This window comes from Heloderma suspectum, chromosome 2 (assembly GCF_057233095.1).
Source record: "Heloderma suspectum isolate Gila_16-S chromosome 2, 16-S_ref, whole genome shotgun sequence".
NCBI classification, from domain to species: Eukaryota; Metazoa; Chordata; class Lepidosauria; order Squamata; family Helodermatidae; genus Heloderma; species Heloderma suspectum.
In genome coordinates, this window is record NC_139459.1 from 309755531 (window position 1) to 309782250 (window position 26720).

A 26720-nucleotide genomic window follows, 5' to 3' on the forward strand; every position below is an offset into this window, starting at 1 on the left:
TTCCTGCTACACTGTGCATTCTGCATTTGAATTTTCCTAACAGCTGAAAGATAGTGGTATCTTGGGGGGCGGGGGGCGGTGTTGAGACCATCTATAGCGAAAGGAAACAAGAAATTATTCTACATATCATTGAATTTCTAGCACTACTTCATTTGGACTTTAAAGTGGTCGCTATTAGAGATGGTTCTCATCTCTATATTGTTGATTCTGTCTAACCAATTATGTACCATAATACATAATTATGTATTAGTACATAATTAGTACATAGTACATAATAGATAACTATCCAGAATAGAAAGAGCTCTCTCGTTGTATAATTATGGTTTGCCTGCCACCTGTAAACCGTCTAGTTAAAGAGAAACTAAGTTTGCATGTGCTCCAGGCATCAGTGGTCTAACGCATATTCCTTTTTAACTACAGAAACAGATGTGCAATCCATAATTTTGTACTTGGTATTTAAACTCTCCAACTGCATTCGCTACACTGTAGGGCCTACAGAATACCCATTACCACCATACAGATTCCTTTTGGGGGTAATAGATCATGTATTTGCTATATCCCATAAACATTTCAGATCACAACAGTTTACCTAGTGTAGGCCTTATCATTCTGTCACCAGCATTGTCTACAAGGCATCAACAGGTATAATTTGTCTCTGTCCTGGTTAATTTAGTTTTGTGTCTCCCCCCTCACCCCACCCCCTGAGATATTTAGCTTGGGGAAAATGTGTCTATGCAATTATAGAAGGTGCTCTGAATAATTTGACCAGACTTCTACATAATGTAAATAAGCCTGGGCTAAGGTTTGAATCACATGATGTAGCAACCTTGCTGAAGCTATACAGGTTTGGGTCTTGTCAGTACCTTATATATGCTACCTTTAAATATTATTGAAAACCCAACCTGTGTAAACATGACTTGCTCTTTACAAATTGCAAGTAAATATTAACCACTTGTTAGGGAAATCCCACAACCTGCAAAATTCCCTGGTTGAGAGGTTTCATGATGCCTGATGTATCTCCATGTCTTATCAACTGTTGCTCACAAGGTGCAGAGATAACTGTTTGTTAACCATGGGTTGTTGCAACATGTGAACTGGGCCAATATCTAGAAAATAGCACACAAGCTATTCACATACCCAAGAAGAAGAAATATAGAATTCCTCTTGTCAGATATTTACCAAGTTCTCTTGTCCAGATATTAATGTTTTGCAAATAGAAGACATTTTTTTGTTAAAAATGTACATATTTCTTGCCCTTTCTATCTGAAGGATTCAGAATGCATAATAGCACTGAAATAGCTAAAATTTATTAAAATAACGAAGTGTAAAACCCACAAAAATGTCACTGCCCTTTCTATCTTAGACATTTCTACAAAATCCTAGCCCAATGAAATTATCTTACAATACTTCTCAAAATGTCTGTACTCAATTTTTAGTGAGTTTCCAGGAAACTACAACTTTACTGTAACCAATCGTGCTTTTCTCTATGTGCCCTTACTATATGAACCTGGGTGTAGATATAATCAAGAGAGCGTTTTCAGGTGAGGAAGAAGGCTTTCTCTTAGGGTAGCCTTCCCCAACTTGGTGCTCTCCAGACGTTTTGTTCTTCAGGTCCCATCAACCCTAACCAGCATGGCTAAAGGTCAGGAATGCTGCGAGTTGTGGTCCAAAGTAACTGGGGGCTATCTACATGGCACCACTTTCAACCTTCACTCCGTCATAACTGTGCAGCATTGCAACTGTGAATTAGCTTCTGCTGTGGTACACGCACCTTTTACTGTGGACTTCTTCCATGGGAAAATCCGCTGTGCCCTGACACATAGCCGTTGAAGTGACATAAACTGCGGCAGTCACGCTGCCCTTTTTTTTACCATTATTTTGAAATGCTCAGCTGCTCAGGCGTGTGAGGGTGGGGGTGCGACACTTTGGGTTTTGGTGGCTGTTTTGTATTTTAGGGGTTCTTTTGTGTCTGTCCATTCCTCATTTGGCAGTTCTCCAGCCCAAGACTCTTGCAATAGTTCACCAAGGTGTGTGCCCTTGAGAGGTACGTGCCTAACCATCATTCCAAAATGGTGGCTGGAGTGAAGTTGGTCCTGGACCTTCTGCTCCCCCAAGACCCCCCGGCCCATGGCCACTGATTCCAAAGCAGTCATTGTGAAGATACGAAGCTGCGAAGGTGTGCAAAAGTGTGGTTGAAGAGATGAGCATGCTTTCCCTTGCATCTGTAACTGTGCAGCCGCGGAGGAACGAGGAGGAGTGAAGGGGCATCACAGTGTGACACAAGCACTAGGCACGCCTACCACACGCCCACTACAAAATACGAAGTTGGTTCGAGGAAGAGACAGACAGCTCGCAACCATGGGAAACCCACAGCAAACCAAAAACATCTCAGCAAAATGCATCTTTGGAAATCCCTATTTTCCAGTTGAAAACCACGGTTAGGCTGCGAAGTGGCAACTGCGTCATATGCCCCGAAGGACTTTGAATCACAGTGGCCCCAGAGTAAATGGCTTGTGTAGATGGGGCCCTGGAGGGCACCAGGTTGGGGAAGGCCATTTTAGGCAGGTTGGGCCCAAGCAAAGATTTTTTAGCTTAAAGCCAATATCTTGTTGTGGGCTCAAAATTGTGGCTCTCTCAAAAATCAGCTAGATTTGATTGGACTTGTTTCATATCTTGTAATAGGCTCCTTGCTGCCCAATTACCACATCATTGTGAGTCCATTTGTTGTTTGGATAGGAGCCTATGTTAACAGATGAATGCATCTCAGAAAGTTTGATTCTTTAAAAATTATTGCTACCTTGGATTTTCTTTGTTATACAGATAGCCCGTGTGAAAGTAGCTGCCTGCAATCAATATACTACATGTACAGAGTGCTTGGTTGCAGCCGATGCATACTGTGGATGGTGTACCCTGGAGACCAGGTGGAATATTTTTTTGTACATTACAAGCCTCTTGATACAAGACTCCGAGCAGAAAACCATTGCCTAATATTAAGGGATATGACCAGTCTTGTCATTTTTACCACTCTGCTTCTACTCTTGTGACAATATTAGGGTTGTTGACACAATTTCAACAGCATTTCCAGTTTCCACAGTTTATTTTGAAGCAATAATTAACTTGACTTAAATCTAAGTATTCAAAAGGAATTTGAGAAAGATTATGTCTACAATTTATACTTTTTCATAAGGATAATTTCATAAGCATAACTGCTTATGAAAAAGGAATAAGCAATTAAAACTGTACATTATGAAATATGCAGTAAGTGACAGCACTGAATTTGACAATAATAAAAAGCAGTGCAATCTCTAATTAATACTGGTACAAAAACATTTTGTAATCTGCATTTGTATTATTCTACCATGAAGAGGTCCTTTTGAAGTAGCTTCATTTAAGTCAAAATAATCCTAGGAAAATTTCTATGACAACACCAAGTACCTGAAAAATAGTCTGATATAAAGTCATTTCACTAGGTATTTTTAAGGGACAACATAATACTGGGGACTAAGTGGTTGGACTTTCTATTTTTTATGTCAGTTATATTGTCCACTATCACCATGGACTTCTTTCCTTGGGAAACTGATGTGCAGATTGCATATGTTTCAACTGAATAACTGTACTTATTCTGGGAATCTGGTGGTATGCAATCTGTATTATTGGTAATCTTATTTTTTAAGAGGTAAATCTATATATTTCAGAACCTCAAAATGTGAAACCAGCATTGGGCAAAGACTTAGAAATACGAAAGGCACAGTAACTCATAGGACTGATTTAATGGTCCCAAATACCAGTGTAAGGGTGTGTTAGTGCTCTCATGCACCCAGCACTAGTGGCAGCTTAGCAGAGGGAGCATGGAGTGACAGGGTCAGCCATCTCATTAGGCTGCATCTAAAGAGCAATTACAGTGGCCCAGAACAGCATATCCATATAACCCTGCACTTCCTTTTTTGAGTAGTGCGTTAGTAGTCTGGTGAAGAAGACTGAGCTAGATGGCTGTGTCCCACTTGCCAAAAGTTGGAACAGATTATTGATGCAGAAGGGAAAAAATATTGTTTGCCCTTTGATCTGTTTGTGCCAACAGTGTGGTTAGTAAATCAAATCAGTGTGGTTAGTAAATCAAACCCTGACAAGACCGAGGTACTTTTGGTGGGAGACAAGAGGAGGCTAGGGGATGTTGACCTGGTGTTGAATGGGGTACGGCTACCCTTGAAAGCTCTCTGTGTTGGCGTCGCACGTCCATCAAATCTGCTTCCCGTGTGCTGTCACTCCCAGGACTGCTATCTAAGCTAGGAATGACGGTGGGAGGAATCTCCGTCAGCTGTTGGCCCTGGGAAAGATGAGCGCGCTCCTCTCCCAGGAGCGACTCCTCTTCCTCAGAATCAGAACTACTCTGGGATTCTATGGGCTCAGTGTCCACCCTGACACTTGTTGACCTAAACTGATCCTTACAGGTTTGTTTTCACCATCAGTTAGAATATTTTATATTTCTTTACATTTCTTTGTTTATTATCTTTGTTTATTTTATTTCAACCATGTATGCATAAAAACCCAAATAAAACTCTGATCTCCTTTTTCCAGGTGGCCTGAGTGCCTATGCAAGGAAGAAGAAGAGGGGGGAAAAGGCCACACCTCAAAATGGTAGTGAAACTTTGATTTTTCTAGAGTAATAAAATGTCCTCATAAAGTAGGAGAATGTCAATACATTACAGTAGAAGTAAACTATCTTCTCGGAAAGTGCCCCAGAGGAAGGTCTTTGCCGAAATGTGTTGGGTATTTCACTGTTATGAGGACATTTCACTGTTTTATAAGAATCAAAGTTCTAGTACCCATTTGAGGTGTGGCCTCTTCTTTTTTTCTTGCTGATATTTGGTGCTGCACCCTCTACAGCACTTCTTCTGTAGATGCTCTTGGCAGTTACTAGGTTCACAGTCAAAATCCCTTCTGCTACTGGAGCCTGTTCTATAGAGTCTTGAGCCCTTATTTTGTCTGCCTTGAACACTGTCACTGGCTTTCAGTACCACATCAGATGTGCATATTTTAGGTTCCATGTGAAATAGTTGATGTGCTGAGTTCTGCAGTTTCTGTCCACCCTACTCGAACTTACCTCTGCCTTGATCTCATAATGTGTTATCCGTGCAAGATGTCTCTCTGCCCCAACTATCACCCTTGTCAGGGTTGTATCTGAGCCCATAGAGTCCCAATGCAGCTCTGATTCTGAGGAAGAGAGGCAACTCATGGGGAAGGAACTTTCTCATGGTGTGGATGCAGGCACAAGTAAGAGATCACAGGGGCTGAGCTTCAGTGCTCAGCCCAATTGGCTCGATGTCAACAGCTGCGCCCAGAAGCATCATGGGAGAGGGGGAGATCTTCCCCTCCCATCCCTTAAGTTCAGAGAATTGCCGCCCTTTTCTCAAACAGAGATCAACTGACGTACTTTCCCTTTGAACCCCTAGATGGATGTTCCTTCGTAGTTCTCTGAGTCTCTAGCAATTAGCATCTGTATGCCTCATTAGGGTAAATTGAATTAAAGCCTTTGAAAGCAGCCCTTTTGTCTGAGTGTTGATATGGCTATTGGAGCATTCAGTAGGCAACAGGGGAACCTTGACAATCCTTGGAACTGACCACAGAATCCCACCGCACACTGGACATCTCTAGATAGATATGATTTGAGATACCATTTGAATCCTCCATGTCATACTCCCTATTATAGAGGGCATCATCAATATGATATCTGGAATGAACCAAAGTACTACAATGATATTAAGCCAACAGACTGAGGGATTGTAGACACAACCCACATTCCTATTTTGCTGATCACCATGGCTACCTCTTAGCTCTACTTTTGGCCTTGGTGTCGGTAGGACCATAACAGGCTCCATCACAACCCTTAACCCTGATGTCACTGCCACCACTTCAGACTCACTGACTGGCATATCTACCCTAGTTCTGACCTGGGTACCAAGACAGCTGGCGTCATCAGTACCAACAATCCCTGTCTTCTTGACAGTGATGATAACTGGCACAATCTAAAAGTCAATCATTAGTGCTTATCCCAACATAGCCCTCAACATTGATGTCACCCTTGATTATCTTCCTGACTCACATTTCCCAAGGCACTCCCTTGGACTTGCCAGGTATGCTGTCTCCCAGGAGGACGGATTAGAGACATGATTGAAGGGTTGCCTGCACTCATAAAGCCCACTGACAGGTATCCCTTTCTTCTCATCCATGTGGGAACAAATGATACTGCCAAGCGGAGCTATGAAGAAATCACGTCAGACTTTGAAGCTTTTGGAAGGAAATTCAAGAACTTTGGGGCCCAGATAGTTTTCTCATCCATCCTCCCAGTAGTTAGAAGAAGGATAGAAAGGGGAAAAAAAATACTCCGGGTGAATGATTGGCTACGAAGGTGGTGCCAACGAGAGAGATTTGGATTCTGGGACCATGGGCTATACTTCCTGGAAGATGGACTGTGGGTAAGGGACAGGTTGCTCCTCACAAAGGCTGGGAGGAATGTGTTTGGCCACAGCATGAAGAACTTTATCAGGAGGGCTTTAAACTGAATCCTATGGGGAAGAGAGACGTAAAGTTGGGGGTAATAATGGATGAAGGCTCATGCACCGCAAGGGAGAGAACAGGTGTAATAGTGCCCAATACTAGTCTTCACAAACATGTAGGAAGAAAGCCATACCATGAAGCACATGGTCCTCGATGTCTATATACTAAATGCCCAGAGTATGGGAAACAAACAGAACAAACTTGAACTCTTAATACAGGAGGGAAATTATGACTTGATAGATGTAACTGAGACTTGGTGGGATGACTGTCATGACTGGAATACAGCAATGGAAGGATATAACTTGTTCAAAAAGAACAGGAGGAACAGAAAGGGAGGTGGGGTTGCACTGTATGTGAAAAATACATATCTCTGCACAGAAATACAGGAGGAGGAGCTTCGTAGCCCCATCGAGAGCATCTGGGTTAAAATAAATGGAGCAAAGAATAAAAGGAACATGGTGGTGGGAGTCTACTACAGGCTACCCAGTCAAGGCGAAGATGAGGATGAAACTTTTGAAAAGCAAATAGCCAATGTTTCAAGGAAGCATGATGTAGTAGTAATGGGGGACTTCAATTTCCCCGATATTTGTTGGGAGACAGATTCTGCAAAACATGGCCCCTCCAGGAAATTCCTGACTTGTGTGGTGGATAACTTCCTCCTACAGAAAGTAGAGGAAGGAACTAGTGGATTGGCTATCCTTGACTTGATCTTAACCGGCAGAGATGACTTAATGGATAAAGTAGCAGTTACAGCAACTCTGGGGAAAAGCGACCATGTTATACTTGAGTTCTTGGTTCTAAAGGACGCAGAAGCCAAGTGTAGCCAAATGCGTTTCCTGGATTTTAGGAAAGCTGATTTTAATAAACTCAGAACAATGATCAGTAAGGTCCCATGGCAAGCGATTCTAATGAGAAAAGGAGTCCAAGATGGGTGGGAGTTTTAAAAAAAGGAAATTCTAAAGGTACAATTACAAACAATTCCAACAAGAAAAAAAGGTGGAAGACCACAGAAGGAGCCAGTGTGGCTTCACAAAAAGCTTAGAGATGACCTGAAAACAAAGAAGCACGCATATAGGAAGTGGAAGGAAGGCCAAGCTACAAAGGAAGAGTGCAGGCAGGTAGCACAGAATTGCAGGGATCGCATCAGGAAGGCTAAAGCTGAGAATGAGCTGAGGTTAGCAAGGGATGCTGAAAGAAACAAAAAGGCTTTCTTCAGATATGTGCATGGTAAAAGACAGAAGAAAGAAATGGTGGTTCAGCTATTAAATAAGGATGGAAAAATGATAACAGATGACAAAGAAAAGGCAGAAGTGCTCAATTCCTACTTTGGCTCAGTCTTCTCCCAAAAGAGGGTCTATGACCCCCCTGGCAAAGGCGAAGTACAGGCTGAAGGGGCAGAATTGCAGCTTGAGATTGATAGGCACATGGTCAAGGAACACCTAATGACTTTGAATGAGTTCAAATCTCCAGGGCCAGATGAACTGCACTCTAGAGTAATAAAGGAATTGGCGGAAGAACTCTCAGAACCACTGTCTATTCTCTTTGAGCAATCATGGATGATGGGTGAAATGCCCGGTGACTGGAAGAGGGCTAATGTTGTCCCTGTCTTCAAAAAAGGTAAAAAGAAAGAACTTGGGAACTACAGACCAGTCAGTCTGGCATCAATCCCTGGGAAAATTCTGGAGCAGATGATAAAGCAATCCATCTGGAAGCACCTTGAAAACAATGCAGCGATTACTCGAAGCCAACATGGATTTGTCCAGAACAAATCCTGCCAGACAAATCTGATCTCATTTTTTGATCAGGTAACCTCCCTTGTGGACTGCGGGAATGCTGTGGACATAATATACCTCAACTTCAGCAAAGCTTTCAACAAAGTGCCCCATGATATCCTGATGAGCAAACTAGCTCAAACTGGGCTCGATGAAACAACGATCCGGTGGATCCACAGTTGGCTACAGAATCGGACTCAAACAGTGCTTATCAATGGGACCTTCTCAAACTGGGGAGAGGTAATGAGCAGGGTACCGCAGGGCTCAGTCCTGGGCCCAGTGCTCTTCAACATTTTTATTAAATGACTTGGAGGAGGAGGTGAAGGGAATGCTGATCAAATTTGCAGATGACACAAAATTGGGCGGGATAGCTAATACCTTGGAAGACAGAAACAAAATTCAAAGTGATCTGGATAGACTGGAGCGCTGGGCAGAAAACAACAGAATGAAATTTAATAGGGATAAATGCCAAGTTCTGCACCTAGGAAAAAGAAACCAAAGGCACAGTTACATAATGGGGGATACGTGGCTCAACAACACGACAAGCGAGAAAGATCTTGGAATTGTTGTCGATCACAAGCTGAATATGAGGCAACAATGTGATGTGGCTGCAAAAAAGGCAAATGCTCTTTTGAGCTGCATTAATAGAAGTATAGCTACCAAATCCCGGGAAGTACTAGTTCCCCTCTACTCAGTACTGGTTAGGCCTCATCTGGAGTACTGTGTCCAGTTCTGGGCGCCGCACTTTAAGAAGGATGCAGACAAGCTGGAGAGGGTTCAGAGGAGGGCAACAGAGATGATCAGGGGACTGGAAACAAAGCCCTATGAGGAGAGACTGAAAGAACTGGGCATGTTTAGCCTTGAGAAGAGAAGACTGAGGGGAGATACGATAGCGCTCTTCAAGTACATGAAAGTACAGAGAGGAAGGCCAGGATCTCTTCTCGATCATCCCAGAGTGCAGGACACAGAATAATGGGCTCAAGTTACAGGAAGCCAGATTCCAGCTGAACATCAGGAAAAACGTCCTGACTGTTAGAGCAATATGACAGTGGAACCAATGACCTAGGGAGGTAGTGGGCTCTCCCACACTGGAGGCATTCAAGATGAAGCTGGACAGCCACCTGTCAGGGATGCTGTGACTTAGATTCCTGCATTGAGCAGGGGGTTGGACTCGATGGCCTTGTAGGCCCCTTCCAACCCTACTATTCTATGATTCTACCCCGCTCATTACCTCTCCCTAGTTTGTGAAGAAAGGAAGAGACTAAACTTTTCCACGTTGGGGCATCCCCACTCTCCAAACAATGGATCAATACTGCTCAAAATGTGGCTGGCTGCAACTCTGAGGTTATTTCTCTCAACAGATATGCATAGATGTGCGCAACTGCCCTGCAGCCCAAGAATCCAAGGTTGTATCTCTCAGTAATCTTTGCCCATGGACTACTGATTGACAGGCACCATATCTTTTCTCATTTCCTGATAAAATTGTCTGAAAAACTGAGAAATCTTTGTCTCATAGTTAGGCATGGGTCATGTTTGCATTCAACTGTAATCCATTTTGGAGCTAAATGCCATCAGGATGCTGATGACATGCATCTCTATCTCCCTGTGACATCTGAATCACGAGAAGCTGTGCAAGTCCTGGATCAGTGCCTAGACTCAGTAATGGGCTGGATGAGGGCAATAAACTGAAGCTGAATCCTGGCAAGACGGAAGCCCTATGGGTGAGTGGTTCCTGGGTCTAGGAGATAGGCTCATTGCCTGTTCTGGATGGGGTTGCACTCCCTCTGAAAGATCAGGTTCATAGTCTGGGGGTACTCCTAGATCCATCATTGTCACTGGAAGCCCAAGTGGCCACAGCTGCTTGCAGTGCCTTTTACCAGCTTTAGCTGGTTCAACAGCTGCTGCCTCTCCTGGACAGGGATAGCTTGGCCATGGTGGTACAGGTGCTAGTAACCTCAAGACTGCAACATGCTCTGTGTGGGGTGCCCTTAAGGCTGGTCCGGAAGCTGGAGCTAGTGCAAAATAGCAGCTCAGCTGTTGGCAGGAGCTTCCCCTTTTCAGCATGTAACTCCTTTGCTGAGGAAACTGCACTGGCTGCCTATTCACTACTCTGCCAGATTTAAGGTTTTGGTACTAGTGTATAAAGCCCTAAACAACTTTGGACCAGTATACCTGATAGGGTGCCTTCTTATTTACCAGCCTGCCCGGTCACTGAGGTCATCAGAGGGCATGTCCCTGCTGGTTCCACATGGACCTATGGCCTGGCTGGAATCCACCAGGAAAAGACCCTTCAGTATGGTGGCCCCCTTCTTGTGGAACTCCCTGCCTTTGGAGGTCAGGCAGGCGCCAACGTTGTGTTGCTTTCGGTGCCTCATGAAGACTTGTTATTTCGAGAGGCCTGCCTTGAGTGACCAGCTGCAGTTTACTAAATTCAGAATGTGTTTCTTTTATCTTGTTGTTCACTGGTCTGAAATCTTTTGATGTGGAGCGGTATATAAATATTATAAATAAATAAATAAATCCTTTCACAAGCTATATGCTTGTGATATCACACTCAAGTGTAATATTAAATGGATCAAAACCTGGTTAGGCTGATCCAGTTTCACATGGACATTTCAAAACCCAATGGGGAAAACTGCCATGAGGTTTCCACATCTTGGGAGTACTTCTGGGAGTGATAAAGATACACTGCAACACTCTCAGGCACAAGGGCTTTTCCAACTCAATCATAGTCTGCTTTTCAACTTACAGTACAGTATAGCAGCATACGGCTAAACAGAAGTCTTCATAAGAAACAGGCTAGAACATAGTAAAGATAGCCAAGACAGAACAATTTACTTTGCTAGAACAATATGTTTATTTTAAGAGAAGATAAACAGAAATAGACCATTTGAAATAAAAGATGAAAATTGCATAGCTAGCTTATACACTGCCTCTTCTGAGGCTGTTAAGCCAGCAGAGTTCAAAAGCTTAATTTCTCGTTTCCATGGGTTTAAGAGATGATTTTTCCATATCAGCTGTAGAAAAAGAAGCTATGTACAAAAATATAGGGAAGAAGGCATAATGTAGGAAGCATTCCTAATTTTTGTTTCTTGTGCATTTTGGTGCTGAAGTTAAGATGCTGATATAGAGATCACACTGATTATATAAAATGAGTATTAGTAAAGTGACAAATATGAGGAGGATTGCAGTTCTTCAATAGAATTATTAATACTTTTAAAGATCTAATGCCCTACATATTTTTAATTATTTTAGGTGTTCACTCCGGCATGAATGTGGTAATTCTGATGAGCCCTATTTCTGGATAAGTGCAAGAGAGGGAGTGCAGCAGTGCCCATCAATGATCATAATGCCCTCAGAAATAAACATTGAGAAGGAGAACAAGGTATGCCAAACAGGATTTGTACTATATCTGGATTTCATTTCAAAAGCAGTGGGATTGATTGTAAATAATTATGAACCATTTATATTTTTCCATATTATTGAGAACTAAGAGAAAATTGGCCTCTTAAGCCATGGTATTTTCTGTATTAGGTTTTTGGAATTTTTACTCAACTGAAGGGGCATAGTTCAGTGGTAGAGCACAGGCTTTGCATGTAGGGGTCCCACATTCAATCCATGGCATCTCCAGGTAGGGATTTTATGATTATGATTGATTTTGCATTGTATTCCTGAAACTATAGAGAACCGCTGCCAGTTAGTGCAAGTTTGTTCAAAATATTCAACCTAAGGAACCAAATAGTCTTTGGGAGTATCATTCCATATAGCAGAAGCCATGCTGTCGAAACTGTCCTTATCTTTGGTGCAGCAAGGAGGAACTGTTGTAATATATCACTCAGGCCAAGTGCAAAGATAGTACAAGAAAGACCATATATGTAAGGCTGGGGCTGAGAGAACAAGCCTGAGCCTAAAATGGCTGCAAACAGGCTTAAAATCTGGCCACAAAAAGCAAACTGGTTCAAACTGTTGAAAAATGGAATTAGAAATTTTAATTATTCAGCAAAAAATGCAAATTATTCACATTTTTCATTGTTCAGAATTATAACTTTTTTGCAGTCTTTTGCCATATATTTTTTCAAGATTCCTTTCCTCTGAAGAAAATATAGATAAGATGAAAATTGGTTCCTTTTTTTTCGCAGTTTTGATAACAAGCCATTTTTTAGCTAAGCACATAGCTGCACTGTTAGAGTGACACAGTCACTTTTGTGGTACCTTTCACTGGACCAGATGTTGAGTCTTGTGGGGGTCTTTTTCTTTTGGCTGAGGAGAGCACTATGAGGTGCAAATGCTGCATTTTATTTTATTTCATTGTTATTAATCCTTCATTAGTTATATAAAAATACATGATTAAAGGTATGATTTTTGTAATTCTTTAAGATCAGAATGGAACAAGCATTGTTTGTATCTCTTACAGCCCAGTAACAGACAGGCAGTTCAGCCAGAGTACTATTGTAAGAACACTTGATTTAAAAAATCACTGGCTGCATGTGCACACTTCTTGAATCAGAAGCAGACATAATCTTATTTATGGTCAGGGGCAACAACATTATCTGTTCTTCCTCAAAATTTCAGAGGTTACTCTGAACACAGTATGGGTGGCAAATGCAAAGACCTGTTTGCAGACAATTGCAGAAGATTTTTGTTCATCTTCCATCCTTAAAATCCTTTCTTGAGATAGAGGATTAGCTCGGTATAAGAGCCAGTAGAAAAATTAAACTGTTTTCCTTAGAAGCCTCCAACCATTGGGTTACAAAGGCAACAAAATTAATAATGTTAAAATAAACCAACAAAAATACATTCACATGAAGCTTCTCTTCTAGGACTAGAGAGCTACTGCTTCTTGGATCTTTAGTGAAAATCACAGGCAGAAAATGTCAGCCTTACAACACAGCTATCTTGCCCTTTCACACGAATTCCTGAAGCAGTTTTCCTAGGTTTTCACTGGTAAAGCAGAAAGCTCTTCAGTTTGTTGTGCAAGTTCACTGGGGTGAATTGCATACCAATGGGAATTGCATTATTTCTTATGTTTCCATTCAGTTGCAGCTGGTGAACCACCACTGGAATGCTGAAGCACCTGGGCAGACTGGGGTGCATTCCATTTCCTCTCCCATAACTATAGTAACCAAGGCTAGAGCTTTGCCCATGGGGAATGATGCCTCCTACTATGATGTGTTCCATTCTTCATTCTCTTTCTTCATTGATACTAGAACACTTCTCTTAGAACTGTTTGTAACAGCTGGCTGGGGAGTGTGATGGGAGCGCCCTGGGCCTCATCTACACGGGGGATTTACTCCAGTTCTACTTCACCTCACAGATGATCATGGCACACGATGCATACCCCTCGCTGTAGCAACCGTGGTTTTTCATGCTGTAAAACCTGTGGTTTTTTTTTTGCAAACTGGTTTTCTGATGGATTTTCCCATTGTGGCAGCTTCAGCGTCTTTGGGGGTGTTTCCACCAGTGATTTACAATGAGCCGGCTGCGTGAAGAGGGATACATGACATCATGGCCATCCAGCAGCCACCCCGGAGATTATCAGGGAAAAACCGGATTTCCTGAGACTGCTTAAAGTCCGATTCTTTTCCTTAAGTCAGGTTCTCCCTGGTATAGTTGTTGTGTGCCCCAACCCCTATGTTTAGCTCGGGCATGCTAGCCCTGCCTAGCAGTGTGCCTTTCACCAAGAAGCCTCTCTTGTTGGTTGAGCAGCCCCTTCCAGTCAGATGTCATTCATTCCAACCCCCATCCCCACCAGGAGCTATGTTCAGTGAAACGATTTTTACTGCTGTGGAGAATCTGCTCATGGAACCCTGCTCACAGCAAAACCGATTCCTTTAAAAAAAGGAAAATTCCTCTATTAGCTTCTCCTGCCGTTGTCATGGAAACATGGCCTGTGTGACCTCAACTGGCTTCAGTGCGGGCTGTGGGGAGCAGCACTGATGGACAGAATGGAAAGTTGCATCATGAAAGGGTGGACACAAGGAGAAGAGTGGGCTAAACATGTCTACTCAGAAGTAATTCATTGCCTTCAGTTGTACTTTACCCAAGTCCAGGAGTGGAGAGAGGGGTTGGGAGAGTTCCCTTGCCCGTTCTTTTGATCTCCAGACCTACGAAGGTGTGCATAACTTCTATGAGTTTAAAAGATGATTGCCCCCAAATTAGCCTTACTCCCGCTGAGAAAGGGTGGACACAAGAGGAGTGGGCTAAACATGTCTACTTGGAAGTAACTCATTGCCCTCAATTGCACTTCACTGTGTGCAGGAGCAGGGATAGGGGTGGGGAGCCAGCCTCTGCTCATCCACTACATTGCACCTATGCAGTTGATGTTCGGTTCTACTCGCAGGACTCGGCCCACCCTACCCTGAACTAACGCGTCTTCAGATGCCATTTGCTCCATGAAAGCAGGGTTTTAAAAAATGTATACACCACTTTACTGGCTATGCATGCCATGGTAGGAGCAAATTTGAATTAATGAAGATCTGGCTTTAAATAGAACATTCTTACTTCCAGTATACAGAATTTTCTCACTACTCATACAGGTTATTTTTTTAAATTGACTGTTTTATTTATATATTGTTATTGTTGCTGGTTTTACTATACGCTGCTTTCAGTACTTTTAAAAAATAGAAATATGGTTTGTGTACCTTAAAATAACTGAAGAAAGAACTGGTTAAATTAATTATTTAAATAATGTAAATAAATACACTATTTTTATCCCAAAGTGAAATGCTTCTTTTAACTTCCGTTTTCAAAAAGTCAGACTACAAATTACAATAAACTTAACCCTCTAAACACTTTAAGTCACGTTCCTTTCTTCACCTGTATCAGCAAGGAAACAATACGTGGCATGATATCTTAAAGGGTTGCTAGTTTATTGTGGCATGAAACTTTATCAGATGCATGAAGAGTATTGTGAAAGTGGACTGTGTGTGTGTGTGTGTGTGTGTGTGTGTGTGTGTGTGTGTGTGTTCAGATGCTGCTTCATCAGATGCAGGTAGCTACTTCTTTCTCTATCCATTTGAAACATCTGATAAAATCACCCTACCTATGAAAGAGTGTGAAACAAGCAGTTTGGCATATGAAGACGCTAGAAGGATGATCCTATGCACATTTACTAGCTGTAAATCATGAAGGCTCTGTGTGGTGGGGCATTTCTGCCCCCCTTCCATGGCCTCCCCTCACATCTCCTGAAATGCTGCTCTTGAAGATTAGGGGGTCCTCTGGAGCTGCAGCCAGTTAGGGGAAATCAGCAGAAATTGGCAAACTCTGCTCCCCACACATGAGTGGAAATGCCTGCTTCTCTGTGTATTCAAGCCACATAATTCAAATAAGTAAGCATACGACTGCATAGGATTTCTCTGCAATCCTGTGCACACCTAAGTCTCATTTAACTTAGAGGAACGTTCTTCTGAGTATAAACATAAAGAGGATTGAGCTGTACTTGGTGACTGGGGTCCTGAGACTGATCACAAAAGGATGGTCTATGAGAAGGGCACACAATTGATTTTAAAAGTTATCATGAGAGACCCCCCACTATTTTGGTTTTTGTAGGTCAAACAAGCTTTTTGATGTGTGTTCACAAGTTCACAAGACTGCAGTTAGTGGCATAATATGCTTCCATTAGTTTCCCTGCTAACGGAAGTGGCTTGATTTTCCATCAACTGCAAACTGAGAGCAGTTCTGTAATTCTTATGCAAGGAGAGGGCTTAGAAACCTACATGGCTGCTTTCTTGCCTTCAAACATAAACATTGGTCTAGTTGCTTCAGAATAATAAAGATGTGATATTTTAGAAAAAAAAGAGCAGCTTTTTGTAAAAGAACCAGAGAAGGTCTCTGTAGGGCTAGTTCACTATTCAGTTTTCCCTGTCCTTCTCTCTCTGTTGTTACATTACTTATTTGCCTGGCATTGTATTTGTTTTATACCTACGCCATAGGCATTTACTTTTTCTTCTGCCATCGCAGTCTGTGTTAAAAAAACAACCCTATTTTGATGCTAAAAATACAGATTGAATACTTCTAGACAAATATATTTGATTTATGTGTTTTTAGGGATAGGGATGGGCAGACTTACCGTATCCCACGGCGGGTGAGTGGTGCGTGGCCCCATGTTCCCTGGCTGAGCTGCCATTTTGCGTACAAATGGCGCCTTGGCCTTTTTCATAAATATCAATTTACACAAATGGCAGCTGTAAAGGGGCCATTTACGCAACATACAGGCATAAGTGGTCTATTTACACCTGTAATATTGTGTAAATGGCCCCTTTATGGCCACCATGTGCATAAATGGTTATTTACAAAAAAGGCCAAGCTGCCATTTTTACACAAAATGGCAGCTCGGTGAAGGAGCAGGCAGCCATGCACTTGCCCGACTTGGCATGTGCCAAGTCAGGCAAGTGTGGGGATCCACAAACTGGCATCCAGGGGCCCAAACCAGCAAGAAATCTCCAGGCTTCGAGCTCCAAATGGATGCCAATGCCATCCCTGTTCAGGGGTAGAATTCTAACTCAAACACAACGTAGATCCCCATAGATTATATGAGACAACCACATTCAGTCTGTTATAATCCAGACTAGTAGTATGTTCCAGCAAGCACAAAAGAAGAAATAATATGCACAGAGGCAGTAACTCAAGCAGTTGATTTCATCCACAGACCACAGACAAGTCACAAAACTTGCACATATGTAGTGCATTATCAAGGAATTAACCATTTGTAAAACGGGCTAAATTTTTCTAACCTATCTTTAGAAGACAGGTTAGAAAAATTTACCTATTTTACACATGCAATACAGAAATAAAGTTTAATTTTCTCAATAGTTCTGTTTTCTGTTAACCTAACACATGTAAAAAGTTAAATAGTGAGATCCTAAAATAATGACCTGGTTTGCATGACAACCCACTGTGGCTTAATTTACCTGTGGGGGCTGTTGCATCATAATGGGCACCTCTGGGCACCATTTTTGCATGGTGCCTGCAGGCACCTGGCTTGCCATGGCTTTTTGTGTCATGTGAACCCAGGTGGCAGGGGTTAAAAGAACTCCTGGCTTGTTTTAGGGTAATTTAGGATTGTTTAACCCTCAAACAACCCCTCCTGCCTCGGATTGTATAACATGGCAAGCCATGGCAAACTGGGTGCCCACAGGCGCCCACAGGCACCAGGTACAACATGACAGCATGCAAACCAGGTCAATAGCTAGGAAGGGTCCACATGGTTTATTTCAATTGCAGCATGTAGGACATAGAACTTGGACTTTAAGCACAAAATGTTAAAACCTCTATGTAGAAGTTGCACTAGTTAAGCCATATTTTATATACATTCTTTTCTTTCTGATAAATATGATGTAAAATGAAAAACTGATTATGCCAACTTATTTCCTAAGCCACCTAGTCAGTATTATTTAAACTTTTATCAATCTTTTACTGTAGTGCTAACTTTTTTTTCCACACTTAGGGCATGATAATCCAAATAAATGGGAATATTCCAAGTTTGAATGGAACGAAGATGTTTTGCGATTATGGAAATAATATCCAAACCATAGCTAAAGTTCATGTACTATCTTGGAAACAATATGTTTATTGCAATTTTCTTCCCAGAGAGAAATATCCAGCCTTCCCACTCAATCAAGGTATGTAACGAATAACAATATTAGCACACTAAAGAAATGTTGGGGATGTGATATTGACCTTGGGGATGAAACTTCAAGGTTTTTTGCAATTTGTATTTATTTCGCAAACTTGAGTTTCTACAATCATTAAATGTTTAATTAAATCAGTGCAGGGATTTTTGAATACTTTATAGCAGCGGTCCCCAACCTTTTTGGGCCCAGGGACCGGTCCCGTGGAAAACAATTTTTCCACAGACCGGGGAGGGATGGGACCGGGCCGCAGCAGGGGTGTGGGAACTCCTCTTACCTTGTGTCTGCAGGGGGGGGAGGCGGTCCGCGAGGGGGGAGGCGATCCGCCCCCCCACCACAATCCTGGCCGGCTCCGCTCCGAGTCCATGGAGCTGGGACGCCATTTCTGTCCCAGCGGCCAGAAGTCCGCCAGCGGCCGGAGCCGGCCGGCAGCTCCACAGAGGCGGAGCTGGCCAGGGCCGGCGAGGATTTGGGGGGGGATCACCTCCCCCCCCCGCGGACCCAAGGTAAGGGGGGTTCCCACACCCCTGCTGCAGCCCAGTCCCTAACAGGCCACGGCCCGGTACTGGTCTGCAGCCCGTGGGTTGGGGACCCCTGCTTTATAGCACTCGGATTCTTTGCCAGTTTGTGTCTACCCCATATGTCTTATCATTTGTGAGTGTTGCCAAGGGAATATTGATACCTTCTTGTGTACTACCTTGGAAGATTTGGACACAGTCCTGTGAATTCTGCCCTAAAAATTCCACATTACTTTGTTTTTTTTTTAAGGGGGTGGTGCCAGAATATTTACATCCTGATAATATTGTACAAGTACAGATGATTACTTCCTTTTAAATGCATGAAAACCAGTATCGCAACTAAATTTACACTGCCCAGGGCTACACAGTGACCTGGTTTGCATGACACCACAGACACCATGGCTTAATTTATTCATGGGGACTGTCATGTTGTGCTGGGTGCCCATGGGCGTCATTTTTGCGTGGTGCCTGGCTTGCGATGTTGTGCAAACCCAGGCAGCAGGTTTGAGGGTTTTTTGAGGATTGTCTAACCCTCAAACAACCCCTGCTGCCTGGGACAACAAGCCATGTCAAGCCGGGTGTCCACAGTCAGCATGCAAAAATGGCGACCATGGGTGCCCTGGATGACACAGCAGCCCCTGCAGGTAAATTAAGCCATGGTGGGCTGTCATGATGTGCGAACAGGCCTAGTGACTGAAAGTGGAAGTAAAAATAAGATTATGGGCTGCCACCACCAGACTGTTGCTTCCAGTCTCCTTGATGCCTGAAAACAAACACAGTTGGTAGGAGGAAACATGTTTAGGCCTAGAGCTTCTTCCAGATGAACATCTATCGTGGAATCACCATTGCTTGTTCACTCACATTTTACGGAGTCCATGTGACATCATCATCCGTTTGTAATTCTCCTGTGTTTTCCCAGTGCTGCTTCTCTCTTTTCTTTTACCTTAGAAAGTCTGCCTTTTTTTTAGAAGGACAGAAGAGGTACTCTATCTCCACAGGTGTAGATGCCTATAAGCACTACTTTTCTGTCTTTTTTAAGAAGTGTGGTTTTGATGTGGGCAGTGATTTATGGGGCAGGTGAGCCTATCTTAGCTAATTACACATTCACTATAACCTTTGCATTTTTATCACCAGTTTATTATTATTAATCAGTCCTTTAAACAGTGCTAAAACACCTTTCCAACTATTTTTTATTTAAATCATAGTGAAATACCACTTAAGTGAAAGGGTGTTGTAGTGTTATATACATAACCGTACAATGTTATCTATATTTATATCCATAAATGATGGAAAGGTCTTTTTTAAATTTTTTAAAAATAGCATTATAGTATTATACAGGTATAGTGCTATACCCTTATAATGCCCTTAAAAAAATAAGGCTACTGGTATGGATAGAACTTCATGGGATGTACACACAAAATGCACAATATCCCCTGATAGTGTGGGAAGTCAGTTGCATTGTAGCTTACAGCAGAAGAGCAAAGATTTATTAGCACTAGGAGTCATCTGTCCAGAACCACCCTAAGACTGTTCTATCTATACCAGCCTAGATACTGAGGCCTGTACAACTTGGTGGAGAACCCACTACAAGCTGAGCTTTTTTAGCGCAGTGAGAGGTCTGCCTACAAGACCAATCATGATGAAAACTGCATCAATTAATAGTGGAGTCATCTGGTTGTATGGACTTCCTTTTGGTTTAGCAACCATCTTTTCCCTTTGGGTGGTATTGATTGCTGGGTCTCAACTCTTGACAGTTCATGAATGGTTCATTCATATATTATGTTACAGTTTTTCATTTGTCAGGTAGTTGTAAGTTTTTATGTAAATCTGCCAACCTTCCCCCATCCCCCAACCTGGCATCTGTATCTTCAACTGCTGCATGATTAGCAGAAATTCCAGAGGTGAAGCTTTTCCAGGCATGCAAAGCCAGCGGGAAAAGCTTACTAGCTTGTCATGTAGCAATCTGGCTGATTAACTTGCAGTTTACAAGCATGCACTTTGCTGTTCTTGTGCAAATACAATTTTATTTATTTTATTACATTTTTTACATTTCTGTACCTCCCAATAGCTGAAGCTCTCTAATTTGAAGCTGTAGTTTGTCAATCTAAGTCTGCTCTATTTCTAGTCACTTATCATAATTTATGACTCTGTGCCTAGCAGAAATAATATATTTTATGGATGCCTTTGGTAATGTGATGCTGCAGAAATCTATTTTGTACAATTTTGTATCCTTCCTTCCTGAGTACGACTTGGAAGCCTTGCCAGAAACAAAGTTGGCAACTGTGAAAATCTCTGAAATTTTCAAATTACAGGATCCTTGGCCCTCCTGTTAAGGTAGACATTTGTGCAAGCAAAAATGCTTCAAAACTTATGAAATGTTATCATACTAATGAAACTACATCTCACAGAAGTAGCAATGTTTGGTACCAAATCTGCTTTCATCCGTGCCAAAGGAGAAAACCTCAGCTTTTCTTGCTCGGTATATTATTATTTTTTGTAATGTGACTGCTTGGCTTGGAGAAATAGAGTTTAAGACTCTTGTTTTAGATGAAGCAAATCCTGTGAATTGGCGGGGTGGGGTGGGGAGAGAGAGACTCTGAAGAGCTTTGTATCCTGGGAAAAGAGATAGTTTTGAGACATTTTTTTCTCAGACATTTATCTTGTCTTGAAAGCAAAGAAAAATATGAAAGCAACTCTCTTGTGACCTGATATTTCTTGGCTTGTTTTTTTTGTGTGTGTGCAGACCATGTGATTGTTCAAACTGTTGTACAGGTCAACGGCAAAAATATTGTGTGGGCCAATTTCACCATCTATGATTGCAAGAGAACTGGAAACATTTATCCAAAGACAGCGTAAGTGATCCCATGGTCTGTAAAATGCAGTGGAGAGGAGATGGCAGGTTGCTGACAAACAGTAGGTTGCTTGGCTGTGAATTGCATCAGAATCTGTGGATGGGAAATCCTTTTCATTTTTGTTTGGTTTTGTTTTATGTAGGGGAAAGATTACCTAATATACAATCTAAAAAAAGGGTGCATTCATCACCAAGGAGCAATTATTGTAGTGGATTAACTAAGCAAGAACCACTTTGTTATCAACCAGATATTTTGGGTCCTGGGCAGGATTTGGCAGGGAAGATGTTGCAGCTGGCCAAGATTTGCAGAGAAAGGGTCTTAGAGCATTTCAGACCATCTGGACATTTTGATGGGTTTTGGCATTTTTTCCTTCCAAGTTTCTTAAACGTGAATAATAAATTTTTTAATATGAAAGCTTTGGAGTTAACCCTCAAGACACTTCTTAATTATCAGGAGAGAAATACTATGTATTTAAAGACTGATCCATCTGTTATATAACAGAAGACAGTTTCTGGGGAGGTTCAGTAAATATGCCGAACCTGAAGGTTACGCAGCTCATACAAATTTATGGAAACGAGTGGATGTTAGCATGTTAGGGCTCATTTTTCTCTCATGTCACTGCCAGTATCCCTGACATTATCCTCCATGTCCTTACATATCATGTTCTTTTGCCAATCATTATTTGGAGACAAGAAAAGAGAGAATAGCAATAAGTGAAGTCTGAGGTGCAGTGAAATGGTATGACTTTAGTTCAGCTTCAAGAGCTGTGAGTCAAGAGCAGGCTGACTTTTCCACTGGATGGATTGCCAACCCAAAAGTAGGAGAATGTTGATTCTCCAAGACTGACCATCCATTTTGCAGTTTATATGGGGGCTGTACCTATCCTGCATGGAATAGCAGTGAGAACAGCAAGGCAGGAGTGTGGGAAGGCAATTGTGGAGGTGCAAGGATGGGAAGATAAAGGTTTAGGAGACATTGTGGAGGGAAAGCAAGGTTGCAGAGTTGATTAGTCTCCAGTCTCCTTCCAGAATAACCTACTTGCTTGTTTCAGCACTGAGAGCATGACAGTGGGCCTGTTCACACGTTATGCTAACCTGTGGTGGATGACAAGCTACGCAGAGTAGGTTGTTTGGCAAACAACCCACTGTGCTCCCATCAGATGATCTGACAAAAGTTACACAGCATAATTTTCCCCCTCCTCTCCCTGTAGTCCTCCCACCCTGCTGGGCAGGTATCCCAGCTCCCTTTGCGGTGGAAACCATATTCCAATGTCCTTCACTCTGCTGCTATGTTATCAACCTGTCTCTAATTAGTCCGCTTCGCGCTAAGGGAGTCTTCTGCCGGCTCCTCCCATTCTCAATCCGGTGTCAGTCCTTACCCATTGCCCCGTACCCCCCACTGCCCCACTCCATGTTGCCCCAATTTCCAAGGGTGCCTTCCCACTGCTACCTCCTCCTTCCCACGCACTGCCCCAATTTCCTACCTGGATTTTCAAGCCTTTGCTGGGTCCCATTTCTCCACCTGTGTGCAACAAAAAGGGCGGGGGGGGGCTCTAATTCCCAGAAAGTTTGCAGAAATGGAATGAAATTCAATACACAGGTTCCTCTTATAGGGAGCCACCACATACACTATTGGATAAATGTGGGACTTTGCTTTTTTATAGAAAAGTGAGGATTTATCCACATGTGAAACCATTTGGGAAACAAGCGGGGAGGGGAGCTGATTTGGAGTCAGAGATACAGATGAAAGTGGCAGGAAAACAAGCTTGCTCATAGATCGCTCGAGAGGAGCAGAGCAACAGTAGTGTTTTTGGCCGCTCTTGCCAAGTGGCTCTGTCGGTGATAGCCCTAACCCATGCTGGCATGCCAGATGACACACTATCCCACCGTAGGTAAAACAACCCCTACTGCAGACCATGGGTTCTCAGGGTGGGTTGTTTGGGGGAAAACAGCCTACTGTGGGACAGAAAAACAGTGCACAAATGACATGCTAACCCATCATGAGTTGCTCCGGCAAACAAACCATCATTGACTGGTGTGTCATATGAACCCAGTCAGTAGCATGCTTTCAGAAAGTGCATGCTGAGGAATGTTTTGTGGCTGCAAGAATGCTACTTGTGTTCATATATGGTGGTGTTAGCTACATTTAAATACTAGTTGAGTTCCATATTATGATAGTTAGTGCATACTTTTCAGCTAATAACCTGGTTTGGGTTTGGGTTTAAATTAAAGCTGAGATTTTTCAGGTTCAGATGAATATATTTGTCCCAGATATAAATACTGGATTGCCCAAAATAATCACATAATTTCTTTAATGTCAGCTTAACCGTGCCTAAGTGGTTTGCCTCTAGAAAATAGCACCAGTGATCTCCCTAGAGTGAAAGGAAAGGAAAGGTGTGGACAGACAGGGCAGCCGCTCTGCAAGAAAAGAAAGGGATATGAGCTGAATAAATCCGGCTGCCATCCCTCATTCTGAATATGCTCAACTTGTAGGTTCTAAGGGTTAAAGTAAAATTCACAGAAATGATCAGGCACATTGTACATGTGATGCAATTTGAGAAAAGCATCTTAAGTTTTCTGAGTTGCACAAGAGTAAACATATATTCCACTGGTTTTGATAGTCTCGGAGTGCTAGCTCTGTCCTGTAGAGCTGTGTATATATCTGCGGAGTGTGCTAATGCATCCTTCTAGCTTTGATGCTAACACCCCAGTTATAGTAAGTAAAAAACACTACAAAAAGCAATGGTAGCTGCCTAATATCATGTGACATGAACTGTAAAAGAAAAGGTTAATATTTTGTGGCCCATGTTAGCAGGTCACACAGCATTGTCATAATGTTAGCACCAGCCTTAATAGGTCTTTATCTGTCAATAAAATGGGCAAGAGAGAGGATAGTGATGGTGGTGTCAGGTTTCTGTTCAAAGCAAATTTTATTTACTGCCCTTTGAGGACAAAGTTACCCCTCTGCACTTGTGAAAGCAGAATTTCCTGCAGAAGTTATTCCTGAACCAGGGGGATAAGGGAAGTAGTTCAAAAACAGATGTGGTATGACTAGCTCTCTGAGCTAGATAAAGTAGAAAGGCAGGGGAACAGCCTCAAGGCCTCCCTACCTCCACCCCTCTCACACAAAGGAGAGTTAGAATTTTAAAATCTTCAGTGGATAGAGTTGCCATAAGGCCAAAATGGAGACTGTGCAGACTTGGAAGGGATATATAGCTCCAGAGAGGAGTCTGTAAACTACATTGGTATGAATTAGTGCGTGTACTTGCCTTTTATGCATTTCAGATGTATCAGCTGCCTCTCGGCTAAATGGAAGTGTTACTGGTGCGCTAGAAAATACACCTGCGTTTCCAACGCGACTGAGTGTGAGGACTCAATACTGATGAATGTAAGCCACATAACACTGCTAAACTCATATTAGCTTTTCATTTGCATGATACTGGTTGTTTTCTCTTTGTTTGAGGGAAGTAATAACTGCTGATAGGGGCCTCTGGCTTTTGAAACATTATAGAAATACCTACTCTACATCCCTATGTGTGCATTCATTTTGCATGCCTACAGTGCAGGAAACTAAATGGACAATGTGCTGGTTTACACAGATATCCTGTGGCTTTCTTCACACAGAGCTTTTATCCTGCGGTTGAGATTGCTCCTTCACGGAAGTTTGCAGGCTCTTTACATGACGCCATGATCCTCCGAGGTGTCTCGTGCACTAAATGCCCTTTATTCCATTTTTAAATAGATCACAGATAATGAGCTATCAAATTACCCAGTTGTGTTCCGCTTGAGTTCCCTCCGTGAAAAGCGGAAAAGTGGCAAGAAGAGGAGCGAGATCAATGAAAGATAATGGAAGACTCAGATACAGGGAGAAGGAGGGGGAAGGGGGTGGGGGGAAAAGAAGCATGTGAAAAAGGGAGTCGTTGTGGTCCTGCATTTAAAAAGGAAGCAGAAAGCTCCATTTTAAATGCAGGATTTTAGGGTGGTGTAGAGATGCCCTGTGGCCTATTTATTTTGCTGATGAGGGTCACATATAGTAGTTCTGTGAGAATGGTCCAGTACAGCACATGGAAGGCTTTCCAAAGTCAGTCATTCCTAATCTTCTAGGCTTGGGGTTCAGAATTTTCTTTCACTGACCTTTTGTTTGACCAAATCTAAAGTTCCTCATCCCCTGAGTCTCACATTCTGTATGTGACTATGAGCATTGTAATACCTGTTACTTAAACTTGTGCTCTGTTGTTCATCGATGAAAAATTATCTGTATAGTAGAGCATTTCTATTTGAACTCCTTGAGCAATTTATCCAGGTACAGGATATTTGGAAATATAGATTATTGTTTTTTTTAAATATGAACAATTATTGTTAGAAGCGTTCAGACTTTCCTGTTTTTTTTCAGCAGGCTTTATCACTTGGTTTTTTATTACTATTCATAATTGGGACAGTATCTTTATTTCAACATACTTTGCAATGCCTGGTTTTAAGCAATAAAATAAATCTCATAATACCTTACAATTTTTTTAGCCAATTAGTCTATTGTGGGACACTAATAAAATGGCAGCTAACAAGAGAACAGCAATAAAACCACCAATTTGAAACAGAAATTCACTTTTATTCAAAATGTATGTCCTAATAATAGCAAAATGTAGCATAGTGTTGCTTTTTACATTTAAAATTAAGTTAATTTAAATAAATTGGTCTTTTAGCAATCAATTTACTGGACATTTACATTTGAAATTGAATACTTCTTTGGCACTGTAGTTCTGAAAAACTGAACCTTTTTCAAGTGTATTTAGTCTTTCTTTGATAGTTTTATTTAAAAAGGGCCTTGGTTTTGGTGTCATACTTTTTACTTTCACTTCCTAGTCACACCTGTAATTACTCCCCACTCCCCTATTTTTACTCTGCTTCAATTAAGTAAAAGTGGAAAATATTCAGGAAGAATTTGTTAGACAAAAAGATCCAATCAGTGCAGAGGAAATTTGTTAGATATAAGAATTTTCATGTTAGAACTATACACCTTCATAAAAAATTGGCTGCCGCTTTGTTCGATTACATTTTCCTCAATAAATGGTAATTTCACGACAGAAACAGAAGAACATTTACCTTTGTCGAGATCTACAATTTGTAAAATAATAAATGCTGCCTGTAAGTCTTTTCCAGCACAGAAGGAACAGTAAAAGCAGGCACTAGTTATTTAGTTTAGCAATATAGAGTCTCAAATGTGCTACCTGATTGACTATCTGGCCTGGTTTGAGCACAACTCTAAATCATAGTTTAGCACTACATGAAGAAATCTTGGGCTAGCACACTCTCCCCTTCTTGGATGCAAGGAGGAGATCAGAAATATCCACTTCTTGTTTTTAATTAACTCCTGTTTATAGTTATGTCCAAAAAGCAC

The 26720-nt window shown here is 42.0% G+C and overlaps 1 protein-coding gene across 1 annotated transcript in view; it reads left to right on the forward strand.

The window, feature by feature from the left end:
- Window positions 1-26720, forward strand: part of PLXND1 (plexin D1) — a 237682-nt gene that overhangs the window by 97712 nt on the left and 113250 nt on the right. Inside the window, exons 4-8 of the mRNA XM_084840269.1 lie at window positions 2821-2921; window positions 11583-11712; window positions 17773-17947; window positions 21218-21326; window positions 24611-24713. Coding sequence (XP_084696395.1) covers window positions 2821-2921; window positions 11583-11712; window positions 17773-17947; window positions 21218-21326; window positions 24611-24713 — 618 coding nt within the window. The remainder of the gene's footprint in view (window positions 1-2820; window positions 2922-11582; window positions 11713-17772; window positions 17948-21217; window positions 21327-24610; window positions 24714-26720) is intronic.